General features: G+C 36.6%; 1 protein-coding gene across 1 annotated transcript in view; it reads right to left on the bottom strand.

Annotated features, from left to right (window-relative positions):
- Nucleotides 1-1,024: 1,024 nt before the first annotated feature.
- The window catches only part of LOC131031021 (uncharacterized), a 261,890-nt gene continuing 242,085 nt past the window's right edge, over nt 1,025-20,829 (bottom strand). Inside the window, exons 9-14 of the mRNA XM_057962024.1 lie at nt 5,034-5,135; nt 4,907-4,959; nt 2,039-2,189; nt 1,845-1,929; nt 1,501-1,632; nt 1,025-1,401 (exon numbers count right to left, since the gene is read on the bottom strand). Of these exons, the coding sequence (XP_057818007.1) occupies nt 1,223-1,401; nt 1,501-1,632; nt 1,845-1,929; nt 2,039-2,189; nt 4,907-4,959; nt 5,034-5,135 (702 nt within the window). The 3' untranslated portion in view covers nt 1,025-1,222. The remainder of the gene's footprint in view (nt 1,402-1,500; nt 1,633-1,844; nt 1,930-2,038; nt 2,190-4,906; nt 4,960-5,033; nt 5,136-20,829) is intronic.

Genomic DNA, 20,829 nt, shown 5'->3' with positions numbered 1-20,829 from the left:
TTCAGCAATTGAGTTATTTCATTCAAGCATTGTTATTTGTAATTACTCCGCCATATGGTCGCCCCTCACTCCAGACTGGATTGGGTAGCACATACTTGGTGTCGAGTTCCCTTTCAGCATTTAGGTAGAAGATCCTCTGACCATATGCTCGCCATCACCGGCGCCATTCTTGGTTAGAGTTCCTGCATAAGCATTTTGTTTTAGATCCTCTGACCAATGCTCACACCTTGCCCACATCGGGATCCTGGTGTACATTCTGGTTAGAGTTGCTTCAGCACATTTGGGTTTAACCTCTAACCTTAACGGGTGCATTTATTTGAGTTTGTAAATTGAAAAACCAAAAAAATTTGGCTCGGAATATTTCATTGTACGTGTTTAGGCTCAATAATCTTTGCTGACTATGGTTTAAATAAAGTGCATATCTACAAATATAGAAAAGAAAACAAATAGTCCCACTAGGCTCCAAGAAAGCTTGAAACACAAAATTGAACATAGTTCATTTCTTCCTTGAGTATCGAACAAAATGATTGCAACTTTTGTAACATAGATGTTAATGATAGAAAATATGCATTCACTTTGGAAGTGCTTTGAAAAGTGCATGTAGAAAGAAAAGTTAGTCTCAAATAACCTTCAGCTTATCATTAAAATGTATCTACACTTGCTCAATGAAGAATGTGATACTTCCATAGTTGATTCCGATAGAGTTATGAATTTATGTTGGATTTTACCTACATTTCTAGGTTCCAAATAATATGATATATCCAGCATCTTTTTTTATTCATCCGTTGCAAAGTTAAAATTACACCAAGACAATATTTATAACAGAAAGGAAAATATTTATGAGATGAGTGGTATCTGAAATTTTTTCAAATTCGAGATTATTTGTTTGAAGAAATAGGCAATGGTTTAAGTGCTCTGAAATGAGAAATGATATATTATTAAAATGCTTACAATCTGTCAATTGAAAAAAAAAATTGGCCCGCAAATACAGTTAGGAATGTAAAATTCTGAATAAACAATATAGTTTGCAAAAAACAAATTCATTTCATCATACGAGAAATGTTATATTATTGAATTGTATTCAAGAAGAGAACAGAGAATAAATATGAACAGCCCATAGAGATTTTTCTGGTAACTGATTCTAAACTTTCTGCCTGACACAATGGAAAGGACATCAATCTTTTTTAAACATCTAACAAATAAGTTTTTGGAATGAGATTTATCAAGGTAATAAGTTATCAAGAAGCTCAGAAGTTATGACAAAACCTGCTGCTCCAATCACAATACAAAGAGTAATTCTGCCCCCAGGAACAATAGTTGGAACTGTAGGAGATAAGCATGCCTCTGAATACCTCTCTGCCCATGCCATTGCAGCAGGCAAAATTCCAAATAACACCAGAACTGGCGAAAGACAATGTTGAAGATATAATCATATTTCAGAAACAAATCAAGCAGAGTCGTGGTATGCTAATCCAATATTAATAATAAAGAAGTATATACCTCCATATGTTCCTGCAAAGTCTAAAGCCTTGAAGAAGATATCTGGGTTTAATAGCGAGAGAAATATAGGAGGAACAATAGTCAACAAGTATGAAAGGGGTTGCTCTCCCCGTCTTGCTGGCAGCTTCAGCACTAAAAGAGTTAAAGGATGGTTAGTATTTAACTCTTTTGTCTCCAAAAAATACATGTGGATTCTGTTCGTAGAGAGAGATAAAACACTATGTAATGTGCATGTTCAAATACATAGCATTTCAACACCTGTTTTAAGATAGGAAAACAAACCATTGCACAGAAGTAAAAAATACATCTGTAGAATCTATGAGATGATAGGTCAGATATCTTACAATCAGAAAGAAAGTCTGTAAGGCCTAATACAAAGCCAATGTATGAAGTTGCTATTGCAAGGAAAGAGAACGTTTCCACAATTGGCTGTGTGAAATCAAGACAATGCAAGAAGAACGTTAACTTATAGATTGCTTCGATTTGTCTTTAATCTGACAAACTTCTAAATCTTTGAAAGGCTGGGAAAACATCATACTCCAACAATTCCATTCATGGAGCGCAATTGTAGCAATGGATCTACTGCAGTAACTCCACTTGAATTGAGATGCGAAATAGTTCCAAGGATAACTGCATCCCACACAAGAAACATAGCCAAAGGGATACTTGTGCCTACAACAATTGCAGTCCTGCAAAATAAAATTGATTTTTCATTAAATACCAAATGATATTATAATTTTCAAAAATATTAATAGCAGGCAACTATAAGAGTTAATATAAACCTGAAATAATGAGAATGCCCAATGCAGTGCTCCCTGGTTCCACGTATGCTCATATTAGAACTAATTTAGTGCTCACATGGAAGGGGATTCTGCAAATTGTTGTGCAGATTCTCTTGAAAAGATGTAGGTGATTTTGGCAGGAAGATGATCCCGTGGGAGACTGTATTTTCCAGTATTCCAAGAAGTTTCAGAATGGGCAGATGCGGGGACAGGTTTCATGGGTGGCAATTTATTTTTCAAAACTTGGGGACTGCAGGGTATGCCAGTGCCAATAATGTATTATATAATACATTTGAACAATTACTTATTAAAAATAGTAAGAATAATTTACAATTTATCATTATCAATAAATAAATGAATTTATGAAGATGACATTGCAAAGGTTTATTGGAGCGGGCATGAAATACATGGCACGGGGGCTGATGGTGAGGCCTGCAGTGAAATATTGTTATTCTTTATAATTATTTCTATATTTTCTTCTCTATTATGTCCCCAGATGCCCCCATAAGAGGGGACCATTCCCACAGGTGTTCCCTGCAATGCAGGCACATCCTAGAGATGGTCACCCCCAGTAAGTGGCACCCATGGGACGGTGTGGAAGGTTTCATCCCCATCTAGCTCTCCCCACTCCCTAAATGCCTGCAACTTTGCCAGGAACGTGTCCTTGTGGAATACAGGCATTCTCAGATTCAACCACTACAAAATAGATATCTGTTTCTAAAATTTCTGTAAAAATCTTATTAAAGAACTTACAAAAAAGCTGTGAAATTAAAATCCCAATATTTCTCAAGCAGTTGTGGGAAAATACAACACTGCATTTTCTGTAAAAGATTCTGTTTTTTCCTGTAGCAGGTGAAGTAACTTTCATAGAATTCCTTGCACATTGAAATTGGGAGCAACAGATCCTCCATCGGGACCCCATTCAAAGCTTGTGCCATGACATGTAATTGTATAATGCCTATTTTGTTTATAACAGTGTCTTTACATAGTCAATGAAGCAAGATCAGTCTCCCCTTGTATATGTAATAGTAAAGCAGTAGGTTTTAAGCTCCATTAAATTGCTATTTAATATAACTAATTCTTCAATTACACCACTATCTGATGACAGAACAGGCATAGGATCTTTGTGGAATGCTGATCTAGAGATTGATGCTGATAGAGTAACTGAAATTGAAATTTGTAGAGACATTATGGAGGAGACTGTAATGTAACTGAGGAAGAAGCCAAAATTTTGAATATTCAGAATTTTACAGAGCAATTGAATAATCTGAAATAAATTTCACAATCAAAAGTAAAACACCACCTTATCTTAGCTATGTGATTGAGCAAATATGGTAGTTGAGATTGGTTCGCTATACTAGAGACTAGGGAGAAAGGTATTGACTTATATTTGATTCATTTCTGGCCAGACTAATGAGGAATAAAGGAATTAGTTGAATAAAACCCTTATTAGTGCAACAAAAGATGACATAGAAACAATTTTATTAATCATAGGAGAAAAAAAATTCTTGGGAATAAACTGGCAGGCCAAAGATAAAGATTTTTAAAGAACTCAAAGATTTATTCAGGAAAAAATTGAGTAAGGGTTAGGTGTTTTGAAGAAACGAATAAAAAGGGTCAGGGTTTATAAGAGAAAAAGAAAAATATCACAATATGCAGTCAAAACACCACCAAAAATCACCAATTTTTTTTTAATGGCAAATCACAATTTAATTGAGATAAATTGGACTAATTTGGTGAAAATCATTTTGGCCAATTTTTTCAAATCTCATGAAATTTCAGTTTGAAAAATCATTTTCTTCTCTAAGTTCCAATTTTTTTCAAAATCTTGTGAAATGTTGACACAAAATCATTTTCTCCCCGGGATTCCAATTTGTTGCAATAAATCACAGTTTTTTCCTCATTTTTGCTACTATGAACTACTACTAATTTTATAGAGAAAGAAACACATTCATGACCTTTTATGTTGTTGATGAACAAGCAAAGCCAAGATGGACTCACCATTTCTGTCATTTTAAGTTTTGAAGTACATGTAATACAATTTTGATGCAGTGTCCATATTTATCTACCCTCAGAACTTACCTTGATTTTGTTGTTTTATGTGATCAAGAGTTTGAATCCAAATAGTGGGTATGCCTACCTCATTCATTGTAGGTCCTTGGGGCACAATTTCCTGACTTGAAAAAAAAAGGACTCTATTAGATTATGAGATTGTTATTTGTTAAATAGTATTACCATCGAAAACTAGTAACTGCAAGAAGTGCTTGCAATATTTCACAGAATATATATAATAAGTAAACCTTAGAATAATCAGGTTGTCTAATTGCCTATATTTTGTTGGGTTGTGAACTGGCATGATTATCTTTAAGCATTTCATAAGTTTTGTAAAAACAGGCACTCCATCTTTTTATCAAATCCTGAAATTGATGTTACATTTTATTCAAAACTGATTTCATTGGCAATATGATTTTGCAATGCACATGGAAACATATCATGAATTATATGTGCCTTCATGGTGGACTACAATTTGGAAACTAAGGACTGCAATAAGTGAAGTCAATTTCTTATTTGTTGATTAAGCAATGAACTTAAAAATAAAGATTTTTCAAGGTTATGTCGAACACCTTACTCTTGGTAGATTGCCTTCAAGATTTGTGCAAAGAACTGGCACCACATTCTGTGATACAAGATGTTTTTGAATTAGTTTAAATCAAATAGATACCATCAAAGGTCTATAAGGAGTTCTTTTACCTGGTATACAAAAGCTAAACAAATAATGGGTATACTTTGGGGAACAGCTTTAACATTTGCTTGCAAAAGTGAACTCCAGTCTATGTCATCTGCAGCTGCTCCCTAATAAGACATAAAAAGTAACACTAATAAATACTGATATATTTTCTAAAAATTAAATGACAAACCACCTTGCAAGAGAAGATGAAATACCAAAAAAATGCTTTTAATTTCATAAACTTTTCTTAACACTTAATGCAAAAGGTTGGTGCCCAGTACAAGAGAGACATGCAACATCATTTTCTTAAGAAAAGAATTTCTCATAAAAAAATACTGGCATGTCTGCTTCTCCAAAATAAAGAGAGTTAACATCTACAGCCTATTTAATTTCCCATGGGCTAAGGGGTAAAACAAAGAAAATAATAATATTTTAAGTGGGTACAATCACTTTTTTTTTATAAGGGGCAACTCATAAGTAATGTTTAAATAAGTATAATTCAAAAGAGGCTTTTATTGTAATTTTAAAGTATTTTTAGAAACTTGGAGAGAGAAGTAAATTAAATAAAAATATAAAATAAAATAGAGGGCCCAAAGTAGGCACCTACAAAAGAGAGGTCAAGGGTCACATCCAAGTATCCAATTTTGTTATTTACTATTCCTTTCAATTTGGAGTTTGAAGCATTCAAGGACAAAGCCCCTGGTGTGGGGGACCTAGACAAAAAAAACTCTCTTGAAACCCTCTTATCCATTAGAGTTGATTCCATCCAGGTATCACAATTGTGCTGATTTGTTAAAAAATGTTTTTGTTTTATTGAAAATTTCAATTTGAATGGGTTTCTAGTTATTTTTTGCTGCTGTTACAATACTTTGTACTTCTTCTACAATGTGTCTGTACTATCGCTATAGTGCTGCATTATAGTACTTGGCAAGCTTGAAAAACTCGGATTTTGCAATAACTCAACAAGGCCAAAAAATTTTAAAAACTCGGGACTCGCCAAAACTCGGCAAAAAACTCGGCAAAAAACTTGGCAAAACTCGGCAACTTTATCGAACATTTGAAAATACATTTTTTTTTTATATATAATTCAAAAACACACATTTACACCAAATTTGTATAACATATATGATTTCCATGATATATAAATCAAATTTTTTTGGTAATACATAGCAACAAATGCAAGTATCATAGCATAAACCAAAAACCAAGTGCAACATATGTATAAGAGTTCAATACATATCAACGTATCATAGTGACAGTCTCATAGAGTTATAGAGTCATAGACCACAAAACAAGAACCTCTGAAATTCTGATTACATATCAAGTTCAAAGTTTGGTATCAATGAAAATAAGAAATCATAAATTGCGTCTACGACTAAAGCTCAAAACAGATTGTGGCCGCTGGGTGGGTGGTGCTGAAGTAGTGGCAACATCCTCAACACTAACAGGTGCCTCTGCTGCATGATCAACCTCCTGCTCCTCCTCACGTGCTGCCACTTCCGCATCCCATTCCTCTCCTGCCCTCTCCAACTCACTCAGCTGCTCATTAGTAAGGAATGGATCCAAATCATTATCAACATCATCAGGAGAAGCAACCCATTCTGCTGCATATGAATCAATGTCATCCAAGTCAAGTGCTTCATGTGAATCTTGCCCTAGCACCTTCTTCTCATGTAATCGAATGTTGTACCGCACATAGACAAGATCATTCAAGCATTGTTGAGTCAACCTATTGCGCTTTTTTGTGTGGATGTTCTCAAAAACACTCCAGTTGCGCTCACAACCAGAAGCACTACAAGGCTGTGATAATATGCGGATGGCAAGCTTTTGAAGATTAGGCGTTGTGGCACCATAATCTTCCCACCACAAATCTGCAAGGATACAAAATGTGATTTATAACTTGTAAAGATTTCAATAATCTTAAAGAGAGAAATAAATGGTAAAAATTAAACATATGTTTTTTTTTACCTGGTCGTAAGGTGGCTCTCCTACGTTTGCAATCAGGTGAAGAAAACAATTCCCCTAAGGCCTTCTTATAACTCTGCAACTCATCAAGTATCAGGTCTCGAAGGATCTCATCATCAACTAATCTCCGAATGCATGTGTCAAGGCCAATTCTAACCTCTGCATCTGCTCTGAAACTCGGAGAGTAAAAAAACTTGGGATTCAAGAAGTAGGCAGCAGCATGAATATGTTGGTGGAGTTGATGGTTCCACCTCCGATCAATTATGCGCCATATGGGTTCATACTTGGTCTTGTTTGACCCATACAAGTGTTGAATCGCCTCTTTGGCCTTATCCATGGCCTCATATAGATACCCCATGGAGTTATGATCCCCATCCACCATTCGTAGCACCCTCACCAACGGTTCCGACACCTAGATATAAAAAATCTAACAAAATCAGCAGATTGAAATATTAGAAAATTAAATAATAAATCATCAATTAAAGTTTCAAAACTTACATTGATGATCTCCTCCACTATCTTGGCAAAATCAGTATCAAAAATGGCAATCACAACCTTCTCTGCTTCAGGCTTTGTAGCATAAGGACTCCCCAACCATCTTTCACTCACGAACATCCGCTTCAGGTTGGGCAATGTAGCAAGTATGCTCTGCAAGGTGAGGAAATTGGTAGCAAAGCGTGTGACCCCCGACCGCACAAGATCCTTACCTTCAGTGTGCTCTCTCATAAGATTCAGGACCCATGTGTGATTGTAGATGTATTTGGTGATATTCCTTCCATCTTCAACCACTTTCTTTACCCAACTTAGTTTCCCTATGTCCTCAAGGAGCAAGTCAAGACAATGGGCAGCACAAGGGCTCCAAAATAATGTCGGATGTCTAGCCATTAGAAGTTTGCCGGCTGCCACATATGCAGCTGCATTATCAGTCACAACTTGGATGACATTCTGCACTCCCACATCCATCACCACTTCATCCAACATGTTGCACAAGGTCTCCGCATTCTTCACTTCATTGGAGGCATCAATTGATTTTAAAAATACTAACTGTCCTCCTGAAGCAACTAGAAAGTTAATGAGTGTCCTGTTCCTACCATCTGTCCATCCATCAGAAAGAATGGTGCAGCCATTCTTTTCCCAAATAGTCCTTTGCTCTTCCACTAATGCATGAGTGTTTTGGACCTCATCCTGCAATAACGGTCCACTTACCTCGTAACGGCTTGGGGATTTGAACCCCTTACCTGCCACAGTCAACGCGGTGACCAATTGGTCCCAAGATGGACTAGAAATAGCATTGAACGGAACATCGTTGTAGATAAAAAATCTAGCACACGCCACCTTGGCTTGTTGGTGAGCCTCTTTATTCCATGCAGTGCCAAGCAATCCAGGTTGTGCACCAGGAGTGTTACGTGGAATAAAGAAGTTTTCCATGTTGCTGTCCAAAGTTCCCTTTGCTCGTATCCGTGGCCCAAGGGAAGAACCAGATGTCCCCACATCTGTATGTGACCCCATGGAACTCAAATCTGCCCTTGGGGCTGCCATTGCCTCTGCTGTTCTCTTTTTTGTTGCCTTCCTTTGATCATATGCTTCAAGCGTTGCTATTGCATCTCTCGTAGCCTCTTCAGTACATTCCGTACAGCTTGTGGTATCTCGGCATTGAATTTTTGCAAGGTGATATTTGAACCTATTAATGCCACCTTTTACAATTTTTTTGCAATGGTTGCAAAAAACATCTCCTCGTTTTGGACCTGGTCTCCCATGTTTCCAACAAGGGTCTCTCTTTTTGCCACCAACTTTAACTGTAGAAGCTGAATCCATTTTCTTTCAAAAAGATGTGGAAAAGAACCTAGCAAAAGAGAGGCAACATTTAGAGATAAATAACATTGTTACCAAAAAAAATCACAAACATCCAAAAATTACAATGACTGTATAACTGTATTTTATTTACAGTCATCTATTAATAGAGACTCTCTAAAATTAAAATTTTTAATTGGTTGTGTATTTTTTTAAGTTTTTAACTTCAAATTTAAATTTAAATGAAATACTTTAATACACATTGACATTACATAGTTGACAGTCATTTCAAATGACTATGAGTATTTCACAATTGACTGTGTAATACACAGTCATTAATTACAATGTACATTAATGATTAATGTATTACACAGTCATCAGTCATTTGAAAATGACTATGTATTACACAGTCATTTCAAAATTTCAAATGACCGTGTATTACACAGTCATCAGTCATTTCAAAATGACTGTGTATTACACAGTCATCAGTCATTTGAAATTTTGAAATCACTGTAATGACTGTGTATTACACAGTCATTTGAAAATGACTGTGTAATACACAGTCATTTCTCATTTGAAATGACTGTGTATTACACAGTCATTTCAAATGACTGATGACTGTGTAATACACAGTCATTTGAAAATGAATGTGTATTACACAGTCATTTGAAATGACTGTGACTGTGTAATGATGATTGTGTAATACACAGTGATTTGAAATGACTGTGATTGTGTAATGATGACTGTGTAATACACAGTCATTTGAAAATTTGAAATGACTGTGTATTACACTGTCATTTGAAAATTGAAATGACTGTGACTGTGTAATACACAGTCATTTGAAAATTTGAAATGACTGTGTATTACACAGTCATTTGAAAATTGAAATGACTGTGATTGTGTAATGATGACTGTGTAATACACAGTCATTTGAAGATTTGAAATGACTGTGACTGTGTAATACATAGTCATTTTGAAATGACTGTGTATTACACAGTCATTTGAAATGACTGTGACTGTGTAATACACAGTCATTTTCAAACGACTGTGTATTACATAGTCATTTCAAATGACTGTGTATTACATAGTCATTTCAAATGACTGATGACTGTGTAATACACAGTCATTTGAAATGACTGTAATTACTAATGATTGTGTATTACACAGTCATTTGAAATGACTGTGACTGTGTAATACACAGTCATTTGAAAATGACAAATGACTGTGTATTACACAGTCTTAGTCATTCGAAATAAAACAATACAAAAAGATACCTGGTCGTGCGTGCAAATGCAAACAATACACAGTCATTTTGACTGTGTAATACACAGTCAAAATGACTGTGTATTCGAAATAAAACAATACAAAAAGATCACGAATAAACAAGTTAAAACCTGGTCGCGCGTGCAAATGCAAACCCTACTGCAAATCGCGTGGTGTTTTTTGCCTTCCGGAGTCACACGAGCCGCGAAATGGAATAAAGACTTCGGTTTTTTTTTTGCTTGCGACTTAAGTCGCATTTTTCTCGCATTTTGTGCCGCGTTTCGAGCGGGTTTTGGCCATTAACGGCGAGTATTTGCCAAAAAAATTGCGGCGAGTATATAAAAAAATCGCCCCGAGTATTTCCGCGATTAACTCGCGCGGCATTATGGATCGTGATTACTCGCGAGTTTTTGAATTGCTCGCCGAGTTTTGCAAGTATGGTACTTGGTGATTTGAAAGGTTTCAATCAAATTATTGTTGATTTGAGAGTTTCAAGGGTTTGAAGTGTTGTTTCAATCAAACAATTGTTGCACCTAGCCTTTGAACCATTGTTTTTAGCCATAATTAATTTTGCACCTAGGGTTTTAGACTATTAAAATTGTTTATGGGGTTTTAAGTCATTTGATATGCGAACATATCGCCATCATTTCCACCATCCCTTGCTAGTTTCAGGGTTTAAGGTAAGATCTATTAGTTGCTGCTGATTTCACTAAGGTTTTATGGTATTAACCAGCTTCCATTAGTCATTTGTTGCTGTTGAAGAAGGGTATCTGATCTATTTTCACCTATTTCAGTATCTCATAATGAGCCATACATCATCCCAATTGATCATTGCCCCTTTTCATGTAGTTGTGCCTCATCCAACATCAAATCTGTCACTTCAGCATAGATTCCATCTGTCACAGGGTATTGTGCAAGCTTATTTGCTGATTTTTAAATAACAGCTGATGTGTGCAAGGGTTTGGTGGTCTTTTGTTCAAAAACTTGGCTTTGTGATTACTATATCAACATTTTGTAATTGATGTTTGGCTGAACTAAATAGATATCAGATTTGAGGGTTCCTGTTGGCATTTGTAGCTGTGGTTATAACTGGTCCAACAACTAATCATTCAGATCTACTATCAGGTTTGGTTAATTTTGGTGGATAAGAGTTTCACAGAATTACTTATGAATTGCTGTTCAACATTCATTAATCAGGATTTGCATCTATATCTTGTATTTTCCAATTGATTTTCAGCTGATATAATCAAAATAAATCAGTAAGCTGCTTCTGGATTTGATTGTGTATCCTTTTTGCATCAAATTAAATAATCAAAATATTTCATGACAATTGTCTATTTCCTAAGGAAGTCCAATTAGGGACATCATAGTGGTATTAAAGCTTAGATCTTGCCAACCTACAAGGTATCCAAAAAGAAAGAATATGTATCATTGCAAGTGAACTGTTTTTCTAGAAGAAAAGTTCTTACAAAGGGAAGAAGATAAAGATCCTCTTCAAGAGGTGTTGAAAAAATACCGAAGAACAAGGAAAGGAACAAACTTGAGGCCCCTAGAGTTCTTGACGAGTATCAAGAGATGGATGAGAGATTCAAATTGAAAATTCCCTTTGATGAGTATTTGGAGATACTTGAAATAAGGTTTCCAAATAAAAGGCCTATATATAATATGACTACATAAGAAGGCTAGGAGAGGAAGAGGAAAGCGAAATGCAAGAACAGTCAAAACTAGAGCCACAACACGTACGTATGGAAAAGACCATTGAGCAAGAACAAGAGAGTTGTAATGTCCATTCCTCAGGGTGAGCGTTGAAGATCCTTAGCCAATTTTAATTCCTGTAGGCTAATTAGGATTTATGGAAGGGAATTATTAATTAATTAAATTGTTTTAAATTATTATTTTATAGACAATTTTATTTAATTAATTATTTTATTATAGTGACATTTTGGAGCCAAAAAGAGAATTAAAATTAAAGAGTCATTTTATAGAGGAAATTAAATATAATTTATCAAAATTTCAAAAAAAGATATAAAAAGGAATTACAAAGGGAAAATTAACAATATTTGGCAATTTCATTTTCTTTTGTGGACTTGGGGTAATCTACTCAAGTTCAAACCCAAGGTAAAATTGGTTTCAAAGAGGATTTCTTCCTAGCCAATCTATAAGTGGATTCACTCAGGATTTACAGGTGTTTTGAATAAGTAGAAAGATTTTCCAAGATTGGATTGCAGGTAAACTTTATAAAAATTATTTGCATAGAAAATAATAGATTAATTCGAAGAGCAAGGGTTCTAGATTAAAGAAATATTTCCAAAACAAATTATTTTAGAATGGTTGAAAGAAGAATTTATGTTTAAATTTTCTGGTCACACTAGCCAAAGCTAGGCTCTACTAGTTCTAAATCAGCAAAGATTTAATTTGACGAAGGTAATATTATTAATGCTCAGCAAGGGGGTCATATAGTCTATAGGCAAGGTGTGAAGATATCAATATTGCATTTAGGGGAGGCATTGAAGTTTAAGGAGAGTTTGCGAGCCTCCATGACCTACCCACACCATCTCCTATATGTCGTGGGCTTCCTTTATTGAATTGTAGGTTTCCCTTGGTGAATCACAGTTAAATGGGACTGCTATGTGAGCCGTATAGAAGCAAATAGCAAGTTCAGTCTATATACTTCAGACTTCTAGGTTCAAAACTAGAGTTTAATGTGTCTACAACAATGTATATGTTAAATTAATCATTTTTAGAGTTTCTAGCCAGCATCTTCCTCCTTCAGCTTGGAGGTTAGAAATTATAATTATTTTCAGTTTTGTTATTCTCAATACAAAAATAATATTCATTGTGAATTGATGCAGATCAGAGGTAAAAGCCCTCCAACTAACTCAAACAAATCTTCAAGATTGAATTTGATCATGTGTCAATAGACGTTTCTTCACAATTAGGCCTATCACCTAGTAGCCCTTCAAAAGGGTCTGACAGAGCATAACTTTCTTTGTAGACCTCATATGCACAAAACAAAAACAGTTTCAGATACCCATTTGGCCACTTATACACATATACAATTTTCAGGGAGGGTTGTTTTGGAACAAAGTCCTCAAAAATCGATTGCTATTTCTGCAACTAGGGCTAATGGGAGCAGCAATTCGTGTAATTTGGCCATAACTTTCAAACCAAAACTGATCTAGAAAATATAAGAGCACTTTTGGATACCCATTTGGGATTTATACATCATTGAGAAAATGGAATAGGGTTTCTTTGGAAAGTATGCCTCAAACATGGACTGTCCTCCTATCAATTAGGCCTAATCTTGAGACTTAATACCCTAGGGTATCACCTATTCTTAACCAAATCTTATTCCCTGCCCATGCAAACTTCACAAACACAAAAAATAACCTAATTACTTCCATTCCACTGGTTCTCAGGCCATTTCACTGGTGGAATGACTCAAAAATTCATTTTTCCTCTTTCAAACCCTCAAAACCTGGGTTTCAAGACCATTCAGTAAAAATGCAATAAAATCCTTCAAACTTAATGAAAAAGAATGAGACAAAGTGCTATAGGAAGAAGATTCAATGCTCCATCAACCCCAATACATAAATGTTCACTTCCAGCCCGTACAAATCTGTGGAACAGCAAATACAGTCTGAAAAACACTATAAAACAGAGGAATTTCATTGATTTTCTTCCACATACATCATTCCCAACCCTTTGCTCGACCTCACAGGGCATATTTGAACACATTACAACGTTTTTTCAATTACCATTGGAACCCCAACAGTCTAACCAACCCACTACAACTGACGACTCTTCAACTCCCATGATTTTGCACTTTTTTTCAACATTTACAACATTTTGCAATATTGACAACTATATCAATTTAACTTGACCAATTCCCTAACAATCTAATATGGACCCAAAACATGCATAAAATGGTCTTGATGACCTTATTACATAAAACCACTACAAGGAAACCAAAAATGACAACTATATCCAACTTGAAACCTAAGGTGTTCCTACACCATACTCCCGGGGCAAAAAGGACTCAAGTCCCATTGAGGACTTTGTTGAAGCAGAAAATCCATGCTTGTCCATTGTATCCTTTGACCTTAAAATGTTTTTCTCCATTAGGCAATCCCTTCAATGAATCAAGTACTGAAAACATGCATTGTCTCTTGCCTTTGACCGGTTCTTCTCTTGAAACTGTTGTTCTTCACTTGATGGATGATCTTTCAGCTCTGCTACAGAGGATGCTGTCAAAGCGGCTTCTTTACCTGCTACCACACCTCCTTGTGCCTTGTAATGCACTTCCTTCTTCCTCACTCCCATTGTATGCTTAGATTTGTTCACATCTCTTTGCAACTTATCTTCATCACTTCAATCTTATCTTTCATCTCTTCCATCTGCTGTAGTGACCCCATTACTGCTGCTTTCTCAGGTGTACCGATCTCTGTCAAGAAAGAAGTAGAATGGCTAACATCCCCTTGTGCAAACAATGTAAGGAACACTTCTTCTATCTTCCTATCAACATACCTTTTAAGCCAATCTTGCATCCCAAGAATCAATTCATCCTTGACCTTCAACTCAATATCATTTCCCTTCAAAATCTGATTACTCTTCATACCTGCTGTCATAACTTCTCCAAGATTTGAACTGTCTGCAACCTCCATGTTTTCCTCTTCATCTACCATTATAAACTCTTTTCTTCCAACCATCATTACATTAGATTTCATGGTCTTCCCTTTATCATCCTCTTTCAAGGCTGTCAAGGTAAAGGAGACACCATCCTTTTCTATCTCATAGGTATTTCTTCTCCCATCATACATTGCATGCCTATCAAATTGCCAAGGTCCCTCCCCCTAGCAGAAAGTGGCATACATCCACTGGCAAAAAATCACATAGGATTCTATCCTTATACCCTCCAATTTTAAACTCCACCCAATTTTGTTCATTTACCAGAACATATTGACCCTCATTCAACCAAGAAACTTTATAAGGAGTGCTATGGGGTATTCTTTCTACTTTCAACTTTTCAACCATTTCAAAGGAAACCATGTTATCTATACTTATTGAATCAATTACAAATTTACATACCTTACCCATGCACTTTGTTGTCCTCATTTTTGTTTTAAAAAATGTGGACTATTACATATAAATTTTTGTCAAAAAATGAAAATTTTGCTCTACCCCTGGATTGGACTAATCTTCTGTCCATCCTCAAACCACGTTTCGAATTTCATCGCGTTTCAAGTTCGTTTGCTTTGTTTTTCCTTCAATTTTGGGGTTTTTCTCTCTGACTGCAGTTGGGAAATTTTCCTTAAGTTGCAAGTTTTAATTTTATCTTGTTTTAGTGTTGTAGGGAAATTTTAAGTCAATTACAAGTGCAATTTATGTCATTGTAGGAACTTTTTGAACATATTACATGTGAACTTTAAATTATAAAGTTAAAATAAAACTTGTAATTTATTTAAAAAGTTTCACTTAAGTGATTTTAAGTTATGGTAGGGCTTTTCTCCTCCATTAACAAGTTTTATAAAGTCACTTTAAGTTGTAATAGGGATTTTATTTCCCTATTAGAAGTTTTATTTTCAAGTTAAGTTATTTTTATGACTTGTTAAAGGAATTTTATTTTCCCTTTACTAGTCTTTTGTTGAGTTGTTTAAAACTTGTAAAGGGAGTTTTGTTTCCCTATTACATGTATTTTAAACTTGTATTTTTCTCTCACAAACCCGATTTTGCCTAAATGCATGAAAAGTGAACATGTTAAAACTAGCAAATAGGTTTTAGAAACCTGATTTCATATGTTCTTGGCAAATTTTTAACTTGTTGCCCTTCTCCAAGAACCCGACCAGCTATTGATGTTGAATTTGTTAAAGGATTCAAACGATTTTGTGGAGAGATTTTAGGAGGAGGAAGGCATTTTGAATCTCAAACGATTATCATGCATTTTGAAACTCTTTTTGTGCCATATGGAAGTCGTTTTCGCTGGTTCAAAGGCTTTAAAACAGCAAATACGTGTTCTTCAAATGCCATGATTTACCTCATTCAAATGTCACGATAACTCCTTCTTCTAAGTCGTTGTCTTCTCTTACCTAGACGTGGAGATTGGAAGCTTCATTTGACCGATTTTTCATGCATTTGTTAGGCGTTTTGCTGCATATGAAGTTTTTGTAAAAACATGGCTAGGGTTTGCATCTTCCTCTTTTGTCTACTTAAGAGATTCATTCTCTTCTTTCCAGGATTGCTTCTTGTTCTTGGGAGGTCGTTTTTGTTGATCAAGGTATGTTTTCTTCTCTTGTTTTTTCTTTCATCTCTTGTTTAGTTTGTTTTAGTTTCCTTGATCAAGTTGTCTATATGTTAGTTTTGTTTTGCTCTTGCCTAAAATCGGTTTTTGTGAGAGATTTTCCCCTTTGTTCCAAGTTTGCAAAGCAATTTGCAAATTGCATTGTCTTTCCCCATTTTCCCTCTTTGCTTGCATTCGGGATTTAAAAACCCAATTGCAAGAGAGATGAAAATAGTTGATCTACCCCTTTGGTTGAAAAATCTTAACCATAATTTGTTGAAATTCCAAGTTTGAAAGTTGGAAAAATGCTCATCCTTTCAAAATCGGGTTTTTAAAACTTGATTACAAGTTGAAAGTTCTTCCCATTTTCATTAAGATGATCTTCCCAAAATCTTTTCATTTTCACTCATATTCATTGCCATCATTCGTACATACCATTCCCACCATTTCCTACATGTCAAAATCTCATTTTTCACTCGCTACTTCATTTTCCTTTTTACAACTATACTTGCATTCGGGTTTCAAAATCCCGATTGCACATTTGTTCTTCCCCACTTGTATACTTGTAAAACGTTCCCCAAGATCCAAAATTGGTCAAAAGCCAAGTTCCAAGCATCCCTATTTATTTCCCATCTTCCTCTCACAAAGTTGTGAAGTGCAAGAAGCTGAATTTTTCCCATTTGAAGAGGATAGATGATAGCTGTAGCTGATCTTGATGTTGCTTTGACACTTTTTAGTCTTCATCGCAGCATACCAGGTTGTTCTTCAACGTCAGATTTATCATCATCTTCCCCTCCAAAGAAGATGAAATACAAATTTGATAAGTAGCAGAATGAGATCTCCCCTTCACAAGTTTCCTCTCCGATGGATCATATCAAGGATACGAAAATAGGGCATGTTGACATGTCAGATTTCATCAAAAGGGTGGAAGATCCAAAGGATAGCAATATGCAGTGATTGTTTGACAACCACATTCACCATGCTGCTTCTTTTCCGGTGGCTGCCCTAGAACCCGAGTTTGTTCTTGCTTGTGCTCACCATTTTGACAAGGAGACAAGAACCATCAAGAATGATGATGGAGAAGCCATAATCCGTCTTCATGCGAATACCATTGAGAAAGTTTTCAGAATCCCATCTGCTGACCTATACATGGAGATTTCCAAAAGTAGTGCAGCTGATTACTATGCCAAAAGGGAAAAGGATTGCGAGCACCACATTGTAATGGACAACCTAGAATGCCCAAAAACTAAACCAACTGCTGATAGGAATTTAGTCAAACAGTTTGCATCCAACTCCTTATTTCTTCATTTAATGTTTAAACCTCTTGTGGCTTCGGAAATGAAATATTTGTTTGTTTTTAAGTCTTTGCATAGGTTTAAAATCACATAACATGAACTAGAAGGAAATTACAATAATATGCAACATGAAGATTGAACTACTGCTGATATGATATTATTTCCAGAATTAATAAAGTCAAATACATAGCAGATTTTTCAACTCACTAAATACTCCAACATTTTTGACATAATGTTCCAACAATGACTTCCCATCTTGCTGCTACAGTAACGTGAATAGTGCCATGCTATAGTAACGTGAATAGTGCCATGCTATAGTAGCGTGAATAGTGCCGTGCTACAGTAACGTGAATAGTGTTGCGCTACAGTATTAATTAGTCTTCAATCAGTCCAATATCTTCATTAAATCATCCCTTCAAAATGGCATAAGCATTGGTCAAGAAGTGAAGAAGGTATGAGCAAAACACCAAATCTGCCTGTAGTTGGAGATGCACCCAATTTGCCTGTAACTGGAGATGCACCCAATCTGCCTGTTAATGAAGCTGATAGCAATGGATTCAAAAGGCCAAACCCCAAGGGAATGATGTCTAGAATGTCACAAGAGAGGATAGACGTCCTCTAATGCCAAGAACAGATCTGCAACTCACACATCAATTTCTTCTCATATTCAACATGTTGAATGAAGCCACAAAAGCTTCCTTTTATTCTTTCTCCAAGGGTCGACCCAACTCACTTGAGCAATGTGGGATAAAAGATGTTCAATATAAAACATATTAAAATATTCACTTATGTCTCCCTTGGGTGCCCCTTTGATTTGCACACATCCCCATAAAATAAATATTAAAGTAACACTTTAATATTTTACAATTAAATTAAACGTTACTTTAATAACACTTCAAGCATTAAAATATATTAGCAATTGGGCTCTGAATAGCGCGAGTGATAGCTCGTCGGAAAGCTCTCGTCGAGGAGTATCGAATCCAATCACCAAAGCTAGCCTTCGTTGTGTCCTGCTGACTTACTAAAAATAGTAAGTATGCCTGAAACTAAGTAAATCAACTCCGTTTTAGCCCAAACTGGAAATGACTAGGCCAAAACACTCCAAGATCCCCTTAAACCCTTCGTTAGCCCTCAGGACCATGTAGAGCTAGGCTAACACACATACACTTGGTCAACTACTAAAGTGGGGATATTATAGTCTGCCCCCCTTGAAATTGCTTGTCCTTAAGCAATCTCAGTCCAACCTGCTGTATCACCTGCTCATTCTCCCATGTAGCATCTTCCTCCGGTAGGTCTCTCCATCTGACCAAATACTCCTTCACTATCCTGTTTTTGAGTTTCCTCTCTCTGGTGTCCAGAATAGCCTCAGGTACTAACACAAGCTTCCCCTCCTCATCCAAAGGGGGTAAATCTGTAGAAGGTACTACACTCTGACCAATGGCTTTCTTAAGCCTAGACACATGAAATACATTGTGTACCCGATTGCCCTCTGGAAGCTCAAGCTCATAGGCGACTTCGCCCACTCTGCGAATCACCTTGTAGGGACCATAAAATCTAGGCTTCAGCTTCTCTGCTCCGCTCTTGAGGGATGACTGCCTATATGGCTGTAGCCTCAAATACACCATGTCCCCCACCTCGAAACTGCGCTCTACCCTATGTTGGTCAGCATACAATTTCTGTTGATTTTGAGCCTGCTGTATATTCTCCTTGAGCGCTCTCAGGATATCCTGACTATCCTGCAACAGATCCTTGGCTTTGGGCACTCTACTATCCCCCAAAGCCAAATCCATGAAGCTTGGTTCTTCATACCCATACAATGCCATAAATGTAGTCATCCTGATGGTCATGTGATATGTGGTATTGTAAAAATACTCCCCCATGTGTAACCACCTAACCCAAGCTCTCTGTTGCGTAGTCACATAGTTCCGTAAATAACCTTCCATCCATTTATTTACTATCTCCGTCTGCCCATCTGTCTGAGGATGGTAGCTCGTACTAGGTGTAAGATCTGTACCGCATAGCCTGAACAACTCGTGCCAAAAGGTGCTCATGAACTTGCTATCCCTGTCACTAACAATAAATCTCGGTAGCCCATGCAACCTAAAAATCTCTTTGAAGAACAAATCTGCCACTTGAGCTGTTGTGTAAGTAGAAGGAATAGAAAAGAAGTGAGAAAACTTCGTCAATCTGTCTACCACCACATAAATGCAATCTCTTCCCTGCACTCGTGGTAAACCAGTGATGAAGTCCATAGAAATGCTTTCCCATTTCCTGTCCGGAATGGGCAAGGGCTGTAGTAAACCTGTAGGAAATGTGTGCTCTCCCTTATTCCGCTAACAAATTGCACACTCCTTGACATACCTCTGAACATCATCCTTGAGCCCTCTCCATGAGAACCGCTCTTGGATCTGCCTGTAGGTCTTGAAGACCCCCGGATGCCCAGCTGTAGGCGCATCATGAAATGCCCTCAATATCGCCTCTCTCAACTATGATGACGGAATCAAATAAACCCTGTCCTGAAGTCTGATCAATCCATCTATCACCTCATAGCGATCATCCTGTATAGCACCTAATATCAAACCAGAAGCCCAAGTATCTCCGACATATTCTGCTATAATCTTATCCCTCCAATCTCTTGTAATCTCTGCAAGAGCACAAATGTGAGGTCTCCTGGATAAGGCATCAGCTACTACATTCTTCTTCCCTTTGACAAACTCAATGTCAAAGTCATAAGCCTGCAATTTAGTGACCCACTTCTGCTGCCTGTCATTCAAGTCTCGCTAGCTAAAGAAATACTTTATGCTGTTGTGGTCCATCTTGATCACAAACTTCCCTCCAACCAAGTAGGATCGAAATTTGACCAAGGCATGCATGATGGCCAACATCTCACGATCATAAATAGAATAGCTCCTCTCCACACCTCGGAGCTTCCTACTCTCAAAAGCGATGGGGTGCTTCTCCTGCATCAATACTGCCCCAACCCCATCACCCGATGCATCACAATGAAGCTCAAAAGGCTTCGTGAAGTCTGGTAGAGCTAGAACTGAACATGAAGACATCACCTGCTTGAAATGCTCAAAACACCTCTGTGCTGCCCCTGTCCACATGAAGGCCCCCTTCTTAGTAAGATCTGTCAAGGGAGCAACTGTTTGAGAAAACCCCTTAACAAACCTCCTATAAAAACCACATAAGCCAAAGAACCCCTTAAGCTGAGTAAGGTTCGTAGGC

The sequence above is a fragment of the Cryptomeria japonica genome, chromosome 3 (assembly GCF_030272615.1).
Source record: "Cryptomeria japonica chromosome 3, Sugi_1.0, whole genome shotgun sequence".
Lineage (NCBI taxonomy): Eukaryota > Viridiplantae > Streptophyta > Pinopsida > Cupressales > Cupressaceae > Cryptomeria > Cryptomeria japonica.
This window is presented reverse-complemented; position numbering and strand designations above follow the sequence as displayed.